This window comes from Ammospiza caudacuta, chromosome 19 (genome assembly GCF_027887145.1).
Source record: "Ammospiza caudacuta isolate bAmmCau1 chromosome 19, bAmmCau1.pri, whole genome shotgun sequence".
Classification (NCBI taxonomy): Eukaryota; Metazoa; Chordata; class Aves; order Passeriformes; family Passerellidae; genus Ammospiza; species Ammospiza caudacuta.
The window spans coordinates 5703277-5723332 of record NC_080611.1 but is presented as its reverse complement, the minus strand read 5'-3'; the positions used below and the strand labels follow the sequence as shown (position 1 = coordinate 5723332).

General features: G+C 39.2%; 1 protein-coding gene across 2 annotated transcripts in view; it reads left to right on the top strand.

The window, feature by feature from the left end:
• B3GNTL1 (UDP-GlcNAc:betaGal beta-1,3-N-acetylglucosaminyltransferase like 1) overlaps positions 1-20056 on the top strand; it is a 106847-nt gene that overhangs the window by 65591 nt on the left and 21200 nt on the right. For both annotated transcript variants that reach the window (XM_058817552.1, XM_058817553.1), the window contains 2 exons: positions 9612-9707; positions 17734-17858. In XM_058817552.1, the coding sequence (XP_058673535.1) occupies positions 9612-9707; positions 17734-17858 (221 nt within the window). The remainder of the gene's footprint in view (positions 1-9611; positions 9708-17733; positions 17859-20056) is intronic.

Sequence of the window (20056 nt, the reverse complement as noted above, 5' to 3'; positions counted from 1 at the left end):
CTTCAGAGGTGAACTGGCGAATTTAAAGCCCTCTGGAGCTCCTCTGTATTACTAGAGATGCTGCCAGAGACTCTGCAGGGTTCAGCTGCCCCATGGCAGAAATTCTCCCTTGTGGAGAGGGCTGATTGCTTTTTATCTCCACCTTGGGCTGAACCTGGGCCCAAATCCTCCTTATTGTTGATTTTATGTTGTGCCAGTGCAGTGGTACAACATAAATCAACAGTTATCAGTGTGCCTTGATAATTCACACCAACCTCTGCTTGGAAGACCTGAAGCTGTTAATTAACTTCTTTCTTACCCCTGAATTCTTTAAAAATATTTAAAAATAAAAGTAATAAAAATATTTAATGTGCTGGTTAGATTAAATGACTCTCTGAGCAGTAACTGCTCCAAAGTAGGGACTGGAAATGCCAAGTTCAGGCAGAATTTCAGAATTTTAGGACTGAAAATTTAGGAATTTGATGAATGAGTTTTAGTTGATGCACACCCAGAGGTACAGTGTGACTTCAGGCTGCCCATGCTGTGAGAGTTTGGAGGTTACACTCAGTCACAAATTAATGAAATGTTGGTCGTGTTTCTGGCTGGGAAGCAGGGGAAGAACCTACAAAATGAAATCCCACATCTAAAGCCATCAAGAAATTATTAGGGAGGCTGAACGAGGAGACTGCAGGGAGGAGGGAAAGCTTTGTAGTGCTCTCAGCTCTGCTTTGTCTCAGACTTTTACAGATTGATGGGCACTTAATTTCTGTCTCTGCAAATGCTCAGGGTTGGTTGAGGTCTTTCCAGCTGTGTCTCCTGCACTGTTGAAAAACAAATTCTTGTAAGAGACCACTGGGTTCTGGATGAATGTATTGAGTCCCTTTCATTACCAAAAATGTGTGTGTGTGTGTGTGTGTGTGTGTGTGTGTGTGTGTGTGTGTGTGTGTGTAAAAGCTGTTGCTGAGGTGATGGGGTTTTTACTCTCAGTATGTATCTATTTCATTGGGAGATAGAAGATTAGAGACAGTGTGCAAAAGCTAAGATCTTAAATGAGAGAAAAAATCTAATCTAACCTAATATCTTAAATGAGAGAAAGCTGAGATCTTAAATTTCCCCCCTGTAAAATCTGCTGTTACAGCTCCTGCACTAGCAGTGACATTTCTTTTTCTAAATTACATTTTTGTTTTCTGTCTTTGCCTTGTTCTCCCATTCACAGTTTTGAAGGGTTGCAGAACTCAAATCAAACACTCTCAAGGCACTGGAATGCATTTAGTGCTTTGATACTCCCCAAAGACTTGCAATATGATGGAAGACATGAGGGAGAGATTTAGGCTAAAGTTTGCTTTGATTTCCTAAAGAAAACATTCTACTATCGCAGCTGTTAATCAGATAATCACAATCTGCAATTTAAGATCTGATCTAAATTTTCTCTCTTGCCTTTCTAAAGGGTAAAAGTTGATAGGGGAGAAAAACCCCACAAAATAAATATAATTTATATTGGAATAAATACAGCGAGTTTGCGTGAATATTTAATATTTCTCCTTTGGGTCTTTTGCATGTACATTAGCACACAGCTGAACTTCTCAAATTCAAAAATGATCTCCTTCCCTGCAGTTTGATGCTTGTTTATAAGGTGCTTGTATTTCTTTCATTTAACTGAAGGTCATGTGTCCCCCACTTCCAAGTTGCATAAAACTTTTATAGCACGAGCTTTTATTTGAAAAAGAGAATCAGTGAGCATTAGGATGAAGGATTTGTTACACTCTCAGATAATCCTGAACACTCAGAAGTATTTCATGTTTCTCTCTCCAAATACCTGCATTTTAAAATTTGCTGAAGCTGGGATTTGCCAGGAGGTTTACTCACATTTCAGCTGAATATTAATTCTGAGAGCTGGTATGTAGAAGAGTTTCGTGTGCTGCATTTAATGGGAATTTGTTTTCCCCTTTGCCAGCACATTTTAGGGAAGTTTATTAATTGTGGACAAGCGTCATGCACTTTAAAAGCAGGATAGATTTATTTTACAGTTACACACTATGCAGGGACACACTTCTGATGTCTATATTGTCATCTGTTAAATGTTAAATCTATTTAAGGTAAGTTAAGTCTATTAAATCAATGTTAAATCTATTAATTCACAAATATGAAAGACAAATTCAGTTTTCATCCTGTGAAAATTCGAAATGGCATGTCCACAAGTCAAATGGAAAGGTAATTTTTTGACTTATTTTGCATGAGCATTGGTCAGTGTTGTTTCTTAGCAGATTTCTTGTTTGTTCTAATCACAATTTAGAACCTGCCAATATGACTTGAAGCAGATTTTCTTTCTTTTGTAGTAAAACCTAAGCACAAACAGCAAGCCAAGAAGACAACCTCTTGGTGCAGAATGCTTTATTTTCCTGCATGGAGTCGTTCTTCCATTGTAAATACTTGACTCTAAATACTGGAAAACCTCCAAGAATTAGAGAAACTTTTTGTAAAGACCACTCAGTAGCCAAAAAAAAAAAAAAAAAAAAAAAAAAAAAAACCAAAAAAAAAACCCAACGAAACAAAACAAAAAAGCTATAAGACATGCTAAAATCATACAGGCTGTTTCCTTTGCATGCAGCTATTGTTTTGGCTTCAGCAGTAGGTTAATTCATCGTCATTAGAAGGGAAAAGCTCTAAAAACGTCCAGAAGAATGGTGCTTGCTCTTGGCCATTCAGCTACAAAGCAGAGATATTCAGCACTGTGGTCGGCCCTCAATTATCCCACACAATGGGGCTGGCAGGAGCTGCCTCCCAAAAAGCAAAGGCACAGCCAATTCAATCCATAGGAATTGGACTAGAAACCCGAAGTTAATATATTTGCTTGTAACAAGTTTGTAAACTGTTTTGCTTTCAGCAGCAGATTTTAAGGAAATGTAATAACCTGGGTAAAGAGCAGCCTGCTCTTGTGAGAACCCAAGAAATTCCTCTGGCTGCCCTGGAGGACTCGAGACCCTGACAGGGAGCTCAGAGACCTTGGCACAGAGTCAGAAACACCTGTGCCTTCGATTCTAGCCCTTAGAAAAAACAATTACCAGCCTTATATGAAGATTCACAAGCCACGAAAGTTTAAGTAGAATGATAGTTAGTTTGTTACAAGATAGAAAAGCAGAATTTTGAGTTTTTAGAATGGGGGTTCAGAAGCCAAAATGGAGGGGTTTGGGCGTGCCTTGTCCTTCTTCTTTCTTCTTGTTGGCCTCCATCTTCTGAGTGATGGTGGCACTTTTGGATTGGTTTAGAGACAGACTGTCTAACACAGGTGATAGGTATTGGGAAGTTATTGTAAACAATGTACACGTAGTTTTTAGTATAAAAAGCCAACTCCACTCCAAGGGTGGGCAGTGTGCTACAAACCAACTTGCAAGACAAATCTCAGTGAGTCAAAGAAAGAATATTATAGATAACAACAAAGAAACAACCTTGAAAACCAGAACAGAAGAATCCTTCCTCCTTCTTCAGCTGCTGGGCTAAGAAAAGAGACTCTCCAACACATCTCAGAGTCATCCTGACCACAAAGACTCTGAGATGCTCTGTGCTGTCTTTACCCAACATTTCTGTCTTTGTGGGGCTCTGCTGCAGGCAGAGATGGCAGGAGGAGGTGATGTCCTGCTGATACACACCCTGGTTTTCATTCCAGGGGGTGGATTCACTGCAGACACTTGTGTGGTACTTTCTGGGGTCCCCACTGAAGGGAGGAAATTAATTTGACTCCATGTTTTTAGAAGGTTAATTTATTATTATATTACATTACATTACATTACATTACATTACGTTATGTTACATTACATTACATTATAGAATACCATACTAAACTATACTAAAGAATAGAGAAAGGATATAGACAGAAGGTTAAATTAAAAGATAATAATGAAAAACTCTTGACTCTCTCCTCAGAGAGTCCAACACAGCTGGCCTTAATTGCCTAATAAGTAAAAACAATTCACATGCAACTAATGAAGCAATTACAACATTTTAAAGCAGCAAAACACGGGAGAAGCAAATGGGATAATATTGTTTTCCTTTTTCTCTGAGGCGTCTCAGCTTCCCAGGAGAGAAATCTTGGCAAAGGAATTTTTCCAGAAAATGTGACAGTGACAGAGTTGGTATGAAAATTTTATTTCACGTAGGGAAATGTTATTTGTAAAAATTTGATATTGTGATATAATGTTGCATAGCTGTAAAGAGGACTGTTGTACTTTCCTGAAAGTGGATGGCCTGGTGAAAAGTACTGCAAGTGCAATAAACTGTGAGGAACCAGGGAGGTTGTTACAGCAAAATTCAGCTTTTCTCTCCAGCTTTCCTCCCATTACTCTGCCCTTTGCATTCAGAGAAAGCATCGTCTCCCAGCTCCTCTCACTGGCTCTGCTCTGTGAGACATTCCAGCCTTCGCTCAGGCTTCAAATCCAGAGGAAATCACAGGGAGCTGTAGGTCATAAATTGTCCAGGAGCAGGAATACCTTCTTGGAGGTGCTGAATGCTCTCTGCTTTCACTGGCATTAGCAGCTCTCAGGATTCTCTTACTTTTTTTTTATTAGTTTTGTTGCTTAGTAGAGTTTGGGATTTACAATCCTAAATACCACTGATTTTCAGTCAGGCCTGCACCAGAATTATTGTGTATTCACCAGCTTTTCTGCACAGAGAGGCAAGGTATGGTTTGTTTCAATAATCTGCTTTTTGCTGTGCTGGATTCCAGCTTCCTTAGAGAAGGATTTTCAGCTGCTCTCAGAGCTTGCAGTGATGAGGTGACACAAATAACTCCAGTTATTTCTGCAAGCCCAGGAAAGGGTACAGCAGTTCAGTGCAATATAAACCAACTGCATGGAATCCATTCCACACTGGCTGCTTGGCTTCCTAAAAGCCTCATAAAGCTCATTGTAGTTATTTTCTTTTGAAAAATCCTCTCTGCCCATACTTTTTTTGAAGTAGGAAGAGTCTTTTTGTCCCTTCCCTACCCTCTGTACCTTTTCTCTCACACTACACACACACAGACCTGATTCTGGGTGTAAACCTGGTACACCCCAGTAACAAGGTCTTGGTACATTTATTGCTGAATTAATGCTCAGGTATTTTAACATCATTGCTTCAAGGTCAGGAGTGATGCCCTTCAGTCTGTGCTCTGCTTACAGAATCACTGTGGCCCTCCCCATGAGATTTATTTTCTTTTCTTTTTACCTTCTAATGTGGCAATGTATGCCCGTGGATATTAGAAAGCTTCATTTGTCTCAACGAATATGTCTAATCCTTGATTTGTGTGGATATAATTTTGAAAAATCCTGTAGCATGAGAGGAATTAAATGTGTGGTGTGTTTTGGGGAATTAGCCCCTTGCTTTGGAAAGCCTGTGATTAAATTGAATCTGTTCCTTTTGTGGGCTGCCTGGTTTCCCCTGTGTGTCCTGCATGATATCTGATGTGATAAAGTTGTTTCACCATCTGCATATCTGCTTTTATCACTGCTGTTAGACTTTGATTTGCTGCTTCAGGAAAGAGAACTTTCCTTGAGAAGTTTCTGTAAACACACAAATGCCTTTCCCTGTGTTGGAACTGAAATTTTGCACTGAATGCTGGCATGACCTGCACTGAGCATCAGTGGGAACCAGAGTTCCATGTGCTGCTGACAGCTTTGAAACACAACAATGAAAGTCACTTTATCAGCTCTTTGTGTTCTTTAGATTTATTTCCAGAGGATCTGTGTAACACTTGGATGTAATTCGATAGCCAAACAGTGAACAATAACAAACCAGGTTCAATTACTTGCTACTTGATCCTTGGAATAAACCCAGCTGGTTATAAAAGTTCTAAATGATTTTGTAAATAAGATGCTGAAATAGGAATTTGTGCCCATCATTGGGAGATGGACTCTAGTTAGGTTATGATAACACTGTTCTTTAGGAATTCAAACCCTGAACAGATTTATACCTTCATATTTTGATTTTTAACATGAAATATTCAATATTTAGATTTTTAACAGCATACAGTGTTCTTTAATTAATAACAAGTATTATTAATAAGCATTAATCTTTCAACCCAGCTGTGTGTGAAAGGTTCACAGGTCCAACCTGCTCTCAGAATACTGAATTAATTCCTCAAGGAGGTCTGGAAAACCACTGGTGTTCCAAGGTGACACAAGACATTTGTTAAGCACAGTTGGAGGATATTTCCAAGAAAACTAAACATAGTTGATGGCACCATCATTCAAATTCTGTTTTTGATTGATTGTCAAGTTAAGACTAGCATGTCCTCTTTGTTCTCTCATTCCAGTCCATGCAATCTAAAAGATTTATGGATAAAATCTGGAGTGTCAGTCTCACAAAGTGAGAAGTTGCAGTTTTTGTCACAGAATAAGGCAATTTTTTAACACCTTGGCAAGAGTTTATGACAAGAATAGACAAAAAAGAAATACAGAGGAAACTTTCCCATCAGACTAAACCAAGGTGAAATATAGAATTTCCAAAGTGCAGAAGGTTGAGCTTATTTTTTTTTTTTCTCTTGAAGATAAAATTTCAAAAGCTCTGGAAGGTGATTTTCAGAAGTTTGGCAGATGCCTCAGTGTTTCAGAACAGTTGTTAGTGTTTTTCCTGGCCAGTTCTCCTCCCCTCAGAGTGGGTATTCAGAGGATGCAGTTTTATGTTTCAGCTGGACTCATGAACTGTGGGCAGTGACCAGAAAGGGAGGGCTTGTTTTCCTCTCCCAAGCTTTTCCTTCCCTCTCCAGTGTGTCAGTGGTACTGCTACTCTGACCCCACAGTGAACTGACTCCGAGAACCAAGGCTGTAGAAAACTAACACTAGAAACAAGGAAAATAATGGCTTTTTACTGATGTGGTGCTCTGATCCGTCCTGGGGTCAGGACAGTGCCAGGGTTGTGACTGGGGTGTGCAGGATGAGGGGGAGAGCTCTTCATTAATGTAAATGTGGTGTACATGTAGATTTCTAGCAGTTTTATCAGGTTAAAGCTTATTTCTGGATCATCTCTACTGCTGCTAAGAAGGGTTTTGTTCTCTCTGCTTGGTGCCCTGTTTTCCTACATCCTCCTGCTGATTTCTGGTTTGTTGGATCGGGAGATTCAGCTGAAGACCAAACTAACAACAGCAACAAAGAGAATTCAGCTTCACAAAAGTTATTCTTACATAGGAAGGAGCAAGGTAGTGTGAATTTGTCCTTTGTGACAGGAGCACAAATAAATTTCCTAAAGTCAGTTTTGATGTTGCACTGTGTGTTCATGTAGGAAAAGTTTATTTGCCAATTCATTGAGTATCAGGTGCTGTGCAGGTTTAACCTTCTTGAAGGATAAGATCTGAAATCATGTGTAGCATCTTCAGTCTCTGTTTTGCCCATGTTTGCTCCTCTGGTGTCTCTGCTGAGATGGACAGTGAGCTACACAACACTGCTGGCTTTAGGAGAGACATCAGTGTATGCAGTGTGTGATGGTCTGCTGTAAAATCATCATCTGCATTAACATCAGTGCCTTTTCGAAGTTTTCTCTTAAATTTTTCATAATAACAATAACAATAATATTAATGAAATTATTATTTGTGTTATACTATATTGTCATAATATAGCTAATATAAGAAATATTAATATATTTAATATTTATTAAATATAAGTATAATAAAACAATTTTATTATAGATTTGTTGTAATTATAATAAACATTATAATAATATTTACTATAAAAATAATAATATATAATTATTTATTATAAAATAGTCTGTTCTGTCTGGTTTCACTGAAGTGTGTGTGTCATTGAACACATTACCTGGGGTGTTTGGGAGGGATGCTCTTGGCACATGAGCACAGCTGATGGCTTGGAGCTCCAGCTCTGAGGTGAAGTGCATTCCTGATCCCTGAGGGACCTGGCAGCTCTGAGGAAATGCCATTCTGGCCTCTCCAGACACATTTCACAAGTACCCATGGGCTCAAGACTTTCTTTTGAAGTTTTCGTTTCTTTCAGAAATGAGATTCAATGCAATGCCCTCTGGCCTGGCTTTTCTCCCTGCTGCTGTTTTCTTTTGGGATTACTGTTTGCTCATTGTTTGGTTCAGGCCATACTCAATTGCCCTTGTAATTAATGTGGAGCTAATAACCATGTGCTGATAATCAGGCTGCTCTGCTTTTCTGGGCTTGGTTTGACTCCTTCAGCTCCCACTGACTCTTGGGGGGAGATTTTTACATTTAACACCTCTGAACTGGAATATTTCAGCTCTGGGCAACCTGCTGATGAGTTAAGACACATTTGGTGATAGGATTATTCTGACTAAATATGAGAGGCTAGAATTGAAGTGTCTGGATGAAAATGAGTCACCCTAAGATGCCTTTAGGGACAGTGAATTTCTGTCATTGTGCTCCTGGGGCTGCCATGCTGTGTGCTTCACCCTGTAAGAAAAATGGGAGAATTTTGCTGTCACATTTTGTTTGGATTTCTAATTTAATTAATTGGGACAGTTGATTTAAATGTCTCTATTTGGTTTTAAGTCCATGTTTATCTGTGGAAATGGAAGTGGCCAGACATAAGAGTTTGTGGAACTCCCTCAGGCTGACATCAAGAGGAGCACAATTAAAATTAAGATCCTGAGATGCATGTGACAAATGTACACTCTGTTTAAGAACTTCACATGTACAGGAATATTAATATTACCACTGAAACATGAAATTGCCAGCTTGCAGATCAGCACTGTCATTTGAGTGACAGCAGTTGTGAAGTTGGTTTTTCTTCATGCCCCAGGGTGTGTTCTGCAGTTCCTGTGTCTCTGCTGGAAGCTCCTGCCTTCACTTTGCACCTTGTGTTTGACAGGTTCAGTCTCCTCTTTGCCTGGATACTTCATCCTGTGCAAAAAAAAAGAACCAGTTTACCTCCTGTCATCCACATTCTGGCTTATTTCACAGTTGTATTTGCAACAAGTTTGTTTAAAGCTTCAAAGACCCATTTGTACAGTTCTTGGCTGTCACAAATGAAGAGATGAACTTAATAGTTACTCCCTTTTCTCTACTTAAAGCTCTTCCTTTCCAAAAACCTTTAATTGTAGGTACCCCTGGGTAGCAAATCCACAGTACTCAGGTAATGTTTATAACAAATTGCATTTTACTTGTCCAAGCTTGATTAGGATTTAAGTGTCTTTGGCAGAAATAAAAGATCAGTGAAAGTTCACACTTAATATATGTATAAGGAGTATGAAATGGAAAAAAAAATCAATGCTCAGGAATTGCAGGGTTCAGTTTAAGAACTTGAACTTTCCGTGATTCTTCTCAATTACTTCATTTCCACATTAACATCATCATTATTGATCAAGTGCCAGCTCCAGTAAAATACTCTAAATTTGGAAAAATTCTTTAAGTACTCTGCATGTGTTGCAGCTTGGGGGAGAAGAGAAGGCCATGGAATTTGAAGCAGGAACCAGACTCACCTTCTGGGCTGTGGCACCTGGGGGATTCTGGTACACACTAAGAACCTGCTAAATTTCCAGCACTTGCTCTTCTCATGCTTGAAATTGCTGAAGTTTAGGCACAGGCACAATTTCAGGTGAATGTGTGAGGTCTGTTTGTTCCTCAGCAGCTGCTGGGTTTGGTATTTTGCGAACTGACTGGATTTTTATCCCTCTTTTTCCCCTAGGTGTTCACCTCCCATGGGCCCACTGTGATCATGCCAACCTGGTTCTGCTCTCGGGAGTGGTTTTTCCATGTGGGGAGATTTGATGAGGGTGGAAAGGTGAGTGGTGCAGGTGATCTGGAGTCCAGGAGCCATCCCTTTGTTTCTCAGCCTCCACCTGTTATTAAGGAGCAATAGGGAAAGGGTGTTGATGAAAATAGCTCTAAAAACACCTAGGTCATACAATTTTTAAACAAAACCCTGTCTCCAACCAACTGAAGTTGTTTGGGAATAACTCTGGTGATGGAAGGACCTACCTGAAGTTGACATTGTAACACATCTATTGGATGTGTCAGCAAACCTGGAAAAAATAAAGTTTCAGACATCCAAGCTCCTCTTTGTCCCTGGAATAGATGCTAAAAACAGGTGAGCCCTTAGTTTGGTTCTGAGCAGGGTGAGGGTGGTTGCTGAAAGAAGTTGGGAGGGAAGGAAGGTGAAGAATGGCAGAGGGATAAAAGTACCTTCACCTAAGGTACTTTTCCCCTGAGAGGGAAAAAGAAGGACCATAAAAGTATTACCACAAAAACTCATTTACCCACCTGTCCTCTTGTCAATCTTAATTCTTGTGCTTGTTCTTGGAAGATTTTAAGTAGCTTCTGCTCAAGGATCAGGGCTGAGAGGTTACAAATTCAATACCTGTGGTCTCAGAAGTGTTTTTTCCCTGACAGTTAGGTGTTCTTTGTCTTTATGAATTTCCTGTATGAGTTCAATTGGATTGCTTTAAGCTCATCAGTGTGTTTGTGGAATAAAATCCATGGTGTCTGTTAGCAGTATTTATTGTGGTAGTTGAAATATGTTGGCAAATAGATCTAATTTAAACACATTTGGATCCATTTTGTGTGGTTTGGTTCTGAGAGGTTTGGCTTCCAGTGGTTTTGCTGAGATTTTAGGGCTAAAATGGGTGGTTCTGATTTTTTTTTTTAAAGCTTTCATTTGTTAGCACTCTAAAACAAATCTGCTAAGGCTATTTCCTATTTAATTATTTAAACTACAACAGATGATGATGATTATTATTATTATTATTTTTATAGCTTTTAAATGAAGCCTTTCAGTGCCATGCAGTGTGTGTATATATATACATGTGTGTGTATGTATGAGGATATACAAATATTATTCTTTGGGCTGCCAAAAAATTATAATTATAAGGAGACAGCAGAGAGAGAACTGAATTGTTTAGAGCAGTGAAAAGATTTGCCCTTAATTACGTGGTGGGTGAGTGGAAGAGCTGGGAATGGTGCCTGGCTCCCAATACAATCTACATTTACTGACCCATGCTCTTTATTTCTTTTTTATTATTATTTCTTATCATTGTATTTTCACTCTTTGAAGGATGTTTGACTTCTTGAGTGTTGTTAGTAAGCTCCAGAAAGAAAGCAAGCAAGTTAAAGCAGCAGCAACAATAGAACAGCAAGCCTAATGATAAAGTTCAAGAGGTTAAGTTAAATAGACTATTGTTCTGTGCTTTTTGCTTTTCATTTTGGCTTTTTTTCCTTCTTATTTTGTTTTTATGAGTTGGGTTTTTTCTGTTTTGCTCTCTCTGTGTAATTGTGTAGGAACTATGCCACTGGTTATTCACTGACAATCTTAATCCTGATGATTTTTCAGCCACAATGCTTGATATGTCCTTTCAGTTTGAAGAACTACCAGTGATAAGTTGAACTTATTGTTTGTCCCTATTGTGAGGTGTCCAACATGCCCAAGCTCAGACTCTGGCTGATGCAGAGACCTTCAGAAAAATACCCTAAAAACAGGACAGACCTGAACAAAGCAGTGAACTCAAACCTTTGTCTTCTGTGGGTTTAGAGGACACAAAATCAAGCCTTAAATCTTGAGCATTTAGTGTTACAAAGTATTTAACATTGCTCTAACTTGTTCATTTTCGTTTGAAAAGAATCCCTTTAAAGCAAAGGAAGTGTTTCTGTGCATCAGCAGAGCTGAGGATACGCTGAAGGTTTTCATCCCTGTAAGTTCTGACCTGAGCCAGGATCTGCATTAATCTGATCACTTCCATCTCCATTTTTGAGTCAGTGTTTATTAATGAGGCTTGCCAGTGTCACATTGCTGAAAGTAAACACAGAACAGGCCAACAAATCCCCATGTTTTGGCCTTCTCCATTTGCTGAGTTGTTTCTTGCCAAAAAGCTGCATTTCTCATTTGAAATTAAATCCAAACACCTGTTCTTCGTATTTCAGTGCTGAGGAAAGAATGGAGGGTAATTCTTCCATGGGAGAAATTATGATTTGGTGTTGATGGTAACAGAGTGGGTGGAGTGATCAAATACAAATAGATGTGCTATGGTGTAAACCTTTTTTTAATCCTTTTTTCATTCCAGATAGATATTTCTCTCTCCAGACATTCAGGCTTTAGGTGAAACAGGTTTTTCCATTTTTCTTTTTTTTTTTTTTTTAATGAAGGTCTTTCTGATTAAGATCTGCAGTTGTTGGAAGTGTATTCCTTTAGATCCAAACAAAATAAAATCTTCATAAATAGTCTGTAAGAACCTGACAGGTTTTATATATTAATTAATGAAAATAAAAATATATTAATTAACTAAAATTATTTATGCCATCTCTGATGAATGATAATTAAAGCAGGAGTACTGAAAAGATTTTAGCAAGCTCTGATGGTGTTCTGAGACTGAGATAATACAATGGAAGTGGTCACAAGCCTATAAAGTTACATTTCAAATAGTATCCCCTGCTGGAAGAAGAGTCACATGATGAACCATATTTTTAACTTTTTTTTTTTAGGAAAATGAAAGAAAATAATCTTTTAATCAATTGTGGGTAAAGAGTGCAGTACTTCCTTATTGCAAAAAGTAGCAGCACTTCCTAAACCCTTCAGAACTCCCATTTGCCACTTGGTGCGTGACATTACCACGGGTGGCTTTGCTGCTGCAGTTTTTGGTGTCTCCCAATAAGTAGCACCATTGTTAAAAAGTAATAACCGTGTCCAAAAGCATCACAAAAAATTGTGCTGGGGAGAAAAATGCCCATGTTCTGGCCTAATGTGAAAAGCAGGTTTTAAAGCTGTGTCATCTGTTAGAGTGGGGAACTCCCCAGTTGTGTGCAGTGGGAGATGAGATGGCTGTTATTAGTGAAGAAAAGTTATTTTTTCATGTGTCAGACAGAAATGCTGAGTACTAGGAGAGCTGTACAAATGAGCATTGCTGCCCTGCATGCAAGGGTAGAAAATTGCACTCTTGGCTCTCTCCAGGCAGAATTACTCTCCACATCACAACTGTTACGTGCCAAACTTGTCTCTTTCTCTAGAATTTTACCACAACTTGCTTCCAAATTTCCTGTCACCCCTGTGTTTATCCTTCCTTTTTAAGTGTATGAAAACTGAAAATGGAGTGACAGCCTTAAAGTTCTGAGCTAATCTCAAAGTGTAAACAGGGGGAAAATTATTCTTAATGAGCCCCAGATGGAATCGTGCATTGTAAAGCACCAGCCTGTCTGAATACAAACTCTGAACAAAGTGTCTGGAGCTCAGTTTCATTCTATTTTTGCGATAAAAGGTCACAAAAAACACGAACTGAGGAGGTGTCAAAATATCCTTTTGAGCACAGGAGACTGTAGGCCATGTGGAAAGCTCTGAGGTAAATGTGCCTGTTAGGCACCCACTGATGCAATTTTCCACGTTTCCCTGCCAGAGCACACAAATGTCATTCCATTCAGAAAGGCAAGTGGTTGTAATAATGCCTGAGAGGTAAAAGGCCAAGTAGGAATTTGGTTTTTTGGAATGTGAATTAAAATACTCTCAGTCTGTCAAATAAGCTATCAAGATGCTATGGGGAAAATTGGGATAAAATACAGGCACTACTGGGGGTTTTGTGTTTGTTTTTGGCTTGATATAGTTAAGGCTGAACAGAGATCAATATTTGATCTAAAAAGCAGCAGAGAAAAAGTGGTGAAGCCTGTGATTAATTACACTTTATGAGTTATTTGAAAATTCACCCCATACCCCATGTCTAATTATATTTTCTGCTGGTCTGTTATTAAATATCATTTACAATTTACCACCTCCCTTCCATTTGACTTCCCCATCATCTTTGTTTAACTGCATTTCTCTGTGCCAAGACATTTGAATGAAAGCAACCTTTTGGAGTTTCCTTTAACCTGTTATTTCCTAAACAATAAAATAAATCCTAATGGGCTCTGGGTCCTGTAATCAAGGCAAAATGATGGAAAGGCATTTGGATGAGAGCCAAGAAATGAAGTGACAGATCTGCAGAAAGGGAGACTTAAGAATATCTTGGATAATCCTGTAGAAAAGCTATTAATAGCTATTTAATTCTTCCCACTCACCAGTTTTAGGCTCCTCTGAGGAATTAGAGTGATTTTTTCTGTCCAACAATTACCCTGATGGTGCTGAGTGGTTTTCAAAATGTTGCAGCCTAGTTTTCCTTGATGCCCCTGACCAAAAGGGAGGACCAAGCATTTTCAAACCTGAAGGCTTTTTCCCCTGTGGATTGATGCACTTCTCCTGTCTAATTTGTCATTGCTGTTTATTATAAGTGCTTGTATTCATGAAATAATGGTAGATCTCCCATTTTCACCAGTCGGACTTCTCTGCACAAGCTAAATCTCCACTGGTTGTGCTCACAAAGATCTGCCACCTCTGCCAGAGTGCCTGTGAGCTGGGACAGGGCAGGGACTGAGACAAGGCTGGATAGGGATGGGTGAGGAAGCTGGGACAGATTGATTCTGGTTTAGCAGTAAAAGGCAGCTTTTATATTGTGTATGCTCCTCTACAGCCCCATGGTGGCTTCTGTCCAAGCGAGCAAATGAAAGTTCCTTCAGCCTGGAGTGCCGCTCTTGGTCATTTCTGCATGACCTCAGCAGGTGCTCATGGTTACAGCATTGCACAGGGCATCACTTGAATTAAAGCTCCTCCAAAAATTGCTGTTGGTCCCTCTGGGAAGGTAATAAACCCCTCAGGGAAACCTCCAGGCTCTGCCCTGGAAAGATCCCTGCTGATGCTCCTCGTCCTAACTGATGGTGGAGGTGCAAGAGTTGTAGCCAGATTTGCTTGTAGGGAGATGCTTGAAGCTCTTTGGAAAATGTTGAGGTGGCTGCAATTGGAGCCCAGTTTGCTGGCAGGAGTGAGAACAATGAGCAAGAAAGTTCATAGATAATTTAGTTAACCCCTGAAAGAGGAGTTACTTTAACTCAGATTCTGCTTGACACACCCCATGGTGTATAAAAAAATCAGTTCCTTATCTGTACCACCATCAGCACACCAAGCAGTATCTGCCCAAAATACTGGGTCAGTAGAAACCTTCCCCTGTTCAGTGGGAATGTGCAAAAATTAACTATGATTTTGCATTTGGCTGGTTAGAGCAGAGCAGGGGCAGGCTGTGCTTTTCTCTGGGAGCTGTAATTAGTTTATGCCTTTTTGTAGCACAGGATGTGGGGTTGGGTTTTGCCTGTAATATGGAAAATTCTGCATGTAGTCCAGTAACATGTAAACTGTGCAATTTAATTGTATTTATTCTTGCTGAAAGCTATTGATGTGGTAGCCTATTGCTGAAATGCTGGGTTAGTAATTGATACTTTTAGCTATGGATATTCATTTTCAAAAAATACATTAAAATATCCCTTTAGTGGTTAAACAGCTTTCTCTTTCAGAGCTGTGCTGTTTCACAAAGATTCCTGGTGTTTAAAATGCCATCTGGATCCAATAATAGATCTCAGCTGGGAAGGAACTCTTGTGTTGCAGCAAACTTACACGCTCAAGAGCCCGAGGAAGTCCCATCCCTGCAGGATCCATAACACAGTCAACATTTTCCTCTGAAAAATCCATGGCGGTGCTGCTCCTTTGTAATGTGAGAGGCCACTGCTGAGCAGTGCAAAGCACCTGCTCCTTCCTAGGCCTGAGTGCACTTTGTTCCACAGAATTTCTGCCACTTAAAGGAAAGAAAAAGAGCCCTTGGAACCAAAGAGCGTTTTTTGAAAGATCCTTTTACTTCTGCACTAACTCTTCTTTAATATACATATTAACAGTTGTCTTGAATAATGTAAATGCTTGTCCAAAAGAGAAGGAATTGCTGAGATGCGACATAATTATAGATCAAAATCAAAATCTGGCTCCTGCAGCAAGCTGATATCTGCTGCACTTGTGCCCTGAGACATGGCTGTGTGTGACCAGAAAAAAGGTTTGAACTTTTCTGCTGGCTCAGTATTTCCCTTCAAGTCCACAATAAGGAAAATATAGAAAGGGCTACAAGATAAATGGAAAGAAATTGATTTTGTGTTTTTCTTGTATTCTTGGTGACTGTGGTTGCTGGCTGCCACTCCAGCTTCCCCCAGATTTCTTTTGTGGCTTTCAAAGTAGGTGCACATAAAGCACAAATTGTATCAAGTGGTCTAAAAGTTTTCTTCTGCATTGCAGCTCTTAAAGCAGAAGTCAGACAAATGTCTACAAATGCCAATAGCTGCAGATGAGCTGCTTAGTGAATGGAATCCATTTAATCCAGAATGTGGGAATTCCAATCTGTGTCACACATGAACCTGGGTGAGGGCAGGAGCTGCAGAGTCCAGAGCTTGACTGGGTTCAGGATTCACATGTTCAGCTGAGTGCTCTGGAGTTGTTTTCCAGGGTTCAGAGAGGTTTTTGTCTCATTTCTCTTCCACTCCCACACCCCTCTGCCTGGTGAGGATGAGAAATAGTCACTGAACTGTATTGCTCTCATTACTAGAGGGCCAGTCCAGCACTTTAATTAGAGAATCTCATTTTCTTAATTATGGAAGAAACTCAGAGGCTGTAGTAATAGGGGAAAATTTCAATTAATATTTTTTTTAACTTGTACTCTTATTATTTTTCTGTGTTGAAATAGAGGTTGAGGTTTATGACCTGGTTATTCATATGTGTCATACTGTCTACAGAAAAAACTTTATTTCAATCTCTCCAACTTCTTTTCCTGTAAAATTTTGTCATTTTATCTTTCATCCTTTTGTTGTTGCTACACTAAAATGTTTTCTTTGACCCACCTGGTTTTATAAAAGGGAGCTTTTTAGTCTGGTAAAAAACATGTGACCTTTTAAACACTGTATTGCAGGGAAGAAATATCTGTACTTAAACATGAAAAAATGAAATGTTCTAGTATTTCAAGAAGTTATAGCTTTGCAAAATAAAAATAAACACTACTTCTTTTACCTTCTGTGGAGGACTTTAGAGGTGGATTTATGCTTTCATATGGAAATGGAAAATGGAAATGGAAAAATGGAAATGACTGCTATGAGCCATGTAATTGCCCTTCTGACTGCATCACTTGCATGAAGATTCTCTGATTTTTAAGTGGAAAATGTTGAAATTACTTTGAAATCCCTCATTTTTCCTAGAGCCTGCTAGACCCACAATTGCAGGAGCTTTTATCCTGTAGTGTTTTCAGCAGCAGTGGGTGCAATCCCATAAGGATGAATGTACCATGGAAGGAATTTTCAAGAAAAATCAAAAAATATTTTCAGATGTTGCCTCATTCTGAGGTTGCCTTTATTGCAGTTTTTATTGAAGTCTGTCATTATGGGGCCTGAGTCACCTTTCCTAAGTAGAGACCAGCATTTGTATGACAGCCAGAGAAAGAAGGAGGATTCCAGTAAAATGAGAAAAAAACCCTTCTCAAGTCACTGATCCTTTGCAGTACAAAGTGTTTGGTTACATGGAGCTTTAGGCTGCACAAGCTGTTTAGCAGCTGGGTTTCTCTCTCTTTTGGATTCACCTTCACCAAGCTTGAGATCCCTATCAAAATGAGATAATGTTGAATTTTCCACCTCTGCCCTTGCACTTCATTTACAAATGAATGCTGCTCCTTCAGCAGCATTAGCTGCATTTATTTCATGATTGGGACATACACAAACAATAGTATAGAATCAGAGATGGGCTTAGGTTGGAACTTAGAGATTTTCTTGTTTCACCTGCAGGACACTTCCAGGTTGCTCCAAGCCCCATCCAACCTGGCCTTGGGGAGTCCACACCCAAAATTTATGAGTAACAATTCTGTTGGACCATATTCATTTGGCAGAAAAAGAAAACACCATCAGATGTAACTGAATACTGATCCAATAACTGTTTTCTGTTGCAGGGTGTCCCAGAGGATCTGTTGTTTTTTTATGACCATCTCCAGAAGGGTGGTGGGGTCCTTCGAGTGAACCATTGCCTCCTGCTCTACCGGTACCACCCCCAGGCTGCCACTCACTCTGTCCTAGAGTAAGCTGTGCTTTGCAGGAGAACTTAAATGTTGGATTTGTCTTGGATCATCAGCAGCAAAGATGGTGAAACCGCATTGGGGTTTTTAATTAGGATTTTTAATATGTAATAATATCAGTCTCATGTTTTTTTGACGTATGAACCATGATGTAAAACAAAAAATCAAAATGTTACAGCTTAATTTCAAAATCAACTGCTTCAAAATTTAAAAAGTAAACAGAAACTTGTTATACCAACAAAAAACATCTTTTGAAAAAAAAAAGAACCAGACCAAAACCAAGCCTTTAATCTGATAATGAACTGTCTTTACATATATTATTTTCTTATTTTAAAGGGTCTAAACCACCTAAATCAGATAATGAGGTTTGAAAAATCCCTGAGGATGTTTAGGAGTAATTATCTCAGGTGCTTCCTTGTAAGCTGCTTTTGTTGCCTGCTGCCTTTCCTGGGCTGCTCAGCTCCTAACAGAGGTGTTAAATTGCTGATTCCTCAACATGCTGCAAGCTGAGCCAAAGCTGTTCCCTTCTCTTATGCATTGACATTAATAAAAAATTAAATGGGTTGCACTGTCCCTTAGGAATCCCATGCCAGAATCACAGTGGTAATTAAGTAAACTGTTTTCTTACTGATTAATGATATGAGTACACTTTTCAGTCAGTCCAGTTTTTATGGCTTTGTAGAAAGGACCAGCAAAAATGAACATTTCTGTGTACATTTTTGTTCTCCATCCCTGTATTGCTGCACATAGTATAAAACAAATAAATCCCAAAAATAGTCCACTCATGGTAATATCACTACAGATCTTCATAAATGTGAATATCTATATAAAATAATTTAACTATGGAAAGGTTATTCAAGCAAATAATACATATGCTTTTGATTTTGCAAACAAGCATGAGATAAATTATTCTCCTTTGTATTCATGTTGAAATGTAAAGATTTCTCTTTTTTTTCCTCTTTTACTGTGTGATCCTTTTGGCAGTTAGTGATCAACTTTTCAGCCACGCATTTTGGGACGCTGAAAACTCTTGGAAGCCTTTTGCTCCTATCTGTGGGAAAGCATCTAATTCTTGGAAATTAATTTGTTTTGAATTTACTGCAAGCTGTTGCATATTGAGATCTCCAAGGCTGTGTGGCACAAGCACCCTGAATTACAGCATCCTGGGGGAATGTGGAAATGCTGTGAGCTCTTTCAGATGTGCAGGGTGCCTGTCCAAGTTGGCGCCTTCCTTGTCTCATTCTAAGAAACCAGGAGAGCTGCTCTTCCTCTTGGCTTCCTGCTGGTACTACTGGGGATGATATTTGGTGTGGCTTTCCAAACATGAGGTTGTGCAACAGCTCCTTGTCCTGGCTCATTCCCTTGTTTGTTGCCCGAGTTCTGAAGGGTTGCCCAGTGTTTGTGTCTGGAGACTGAAATGAACGTTGAGCAAAAAGAGGTTAATGGACTCATCACAAAGGTTTAAGTTTATAATCTAAATTGGGTCTTGCCTAATTTGCCTCTTGGTCATTCCACCTTATTTAATGCATGGTCTGGCTTCTCTAGAAGCCTTTTTCTTTATATGGTGTGTTTTTTGAGCAGTTTTCTGTGGTGTTTTGCTTTTTGCCATTGGCCCAGGTCATCTTTAAATTTTGAGTTTGCCTAGACCTAGATTTGGAAGCAGTAACTCACCAGCCAAATGAATATCTTGTCTGAGATCAAAATGACGTTGTAGGAAAATTGATTTTTTTTTTTTTTTTAACACTGGTTTCAGTCTTAAAAACCATAGCAGGCCATTTTTATACAAAGGTGCATCATTCATTCTTTCCAGTAAAGACATCAGTCACTCGTAGCCTGTGATGGTTTCAGTTTATGTGAGTGTCTTTCAGAACCTTCCAGGGGGAAAGGAGCCTCACTGCATTTTCAGACTTCCTAAAATATGTGTAAAACTGCTTGGCAAGTGATATTTGGTTCTTTTATTTTTTTACTTAGTACGTATAATTGTAAACACTCATGTGCTTTAGGTCATTTCCTATGATTAGTATCCTTCTGGAACACATATCTGGAGTTGAGAATATCTGTGAAGCAGGAAACCAAATCTTATTTGCATTCTCCCTTACCCTGGAGGCGTCAGTCTGCATTATTAAATGTTTTGGGTGTGTGACAGAATCTGCATGAAGTTCAGTGTCTGTGTTTAGATTTCATTGGGTGCATGCAGAAA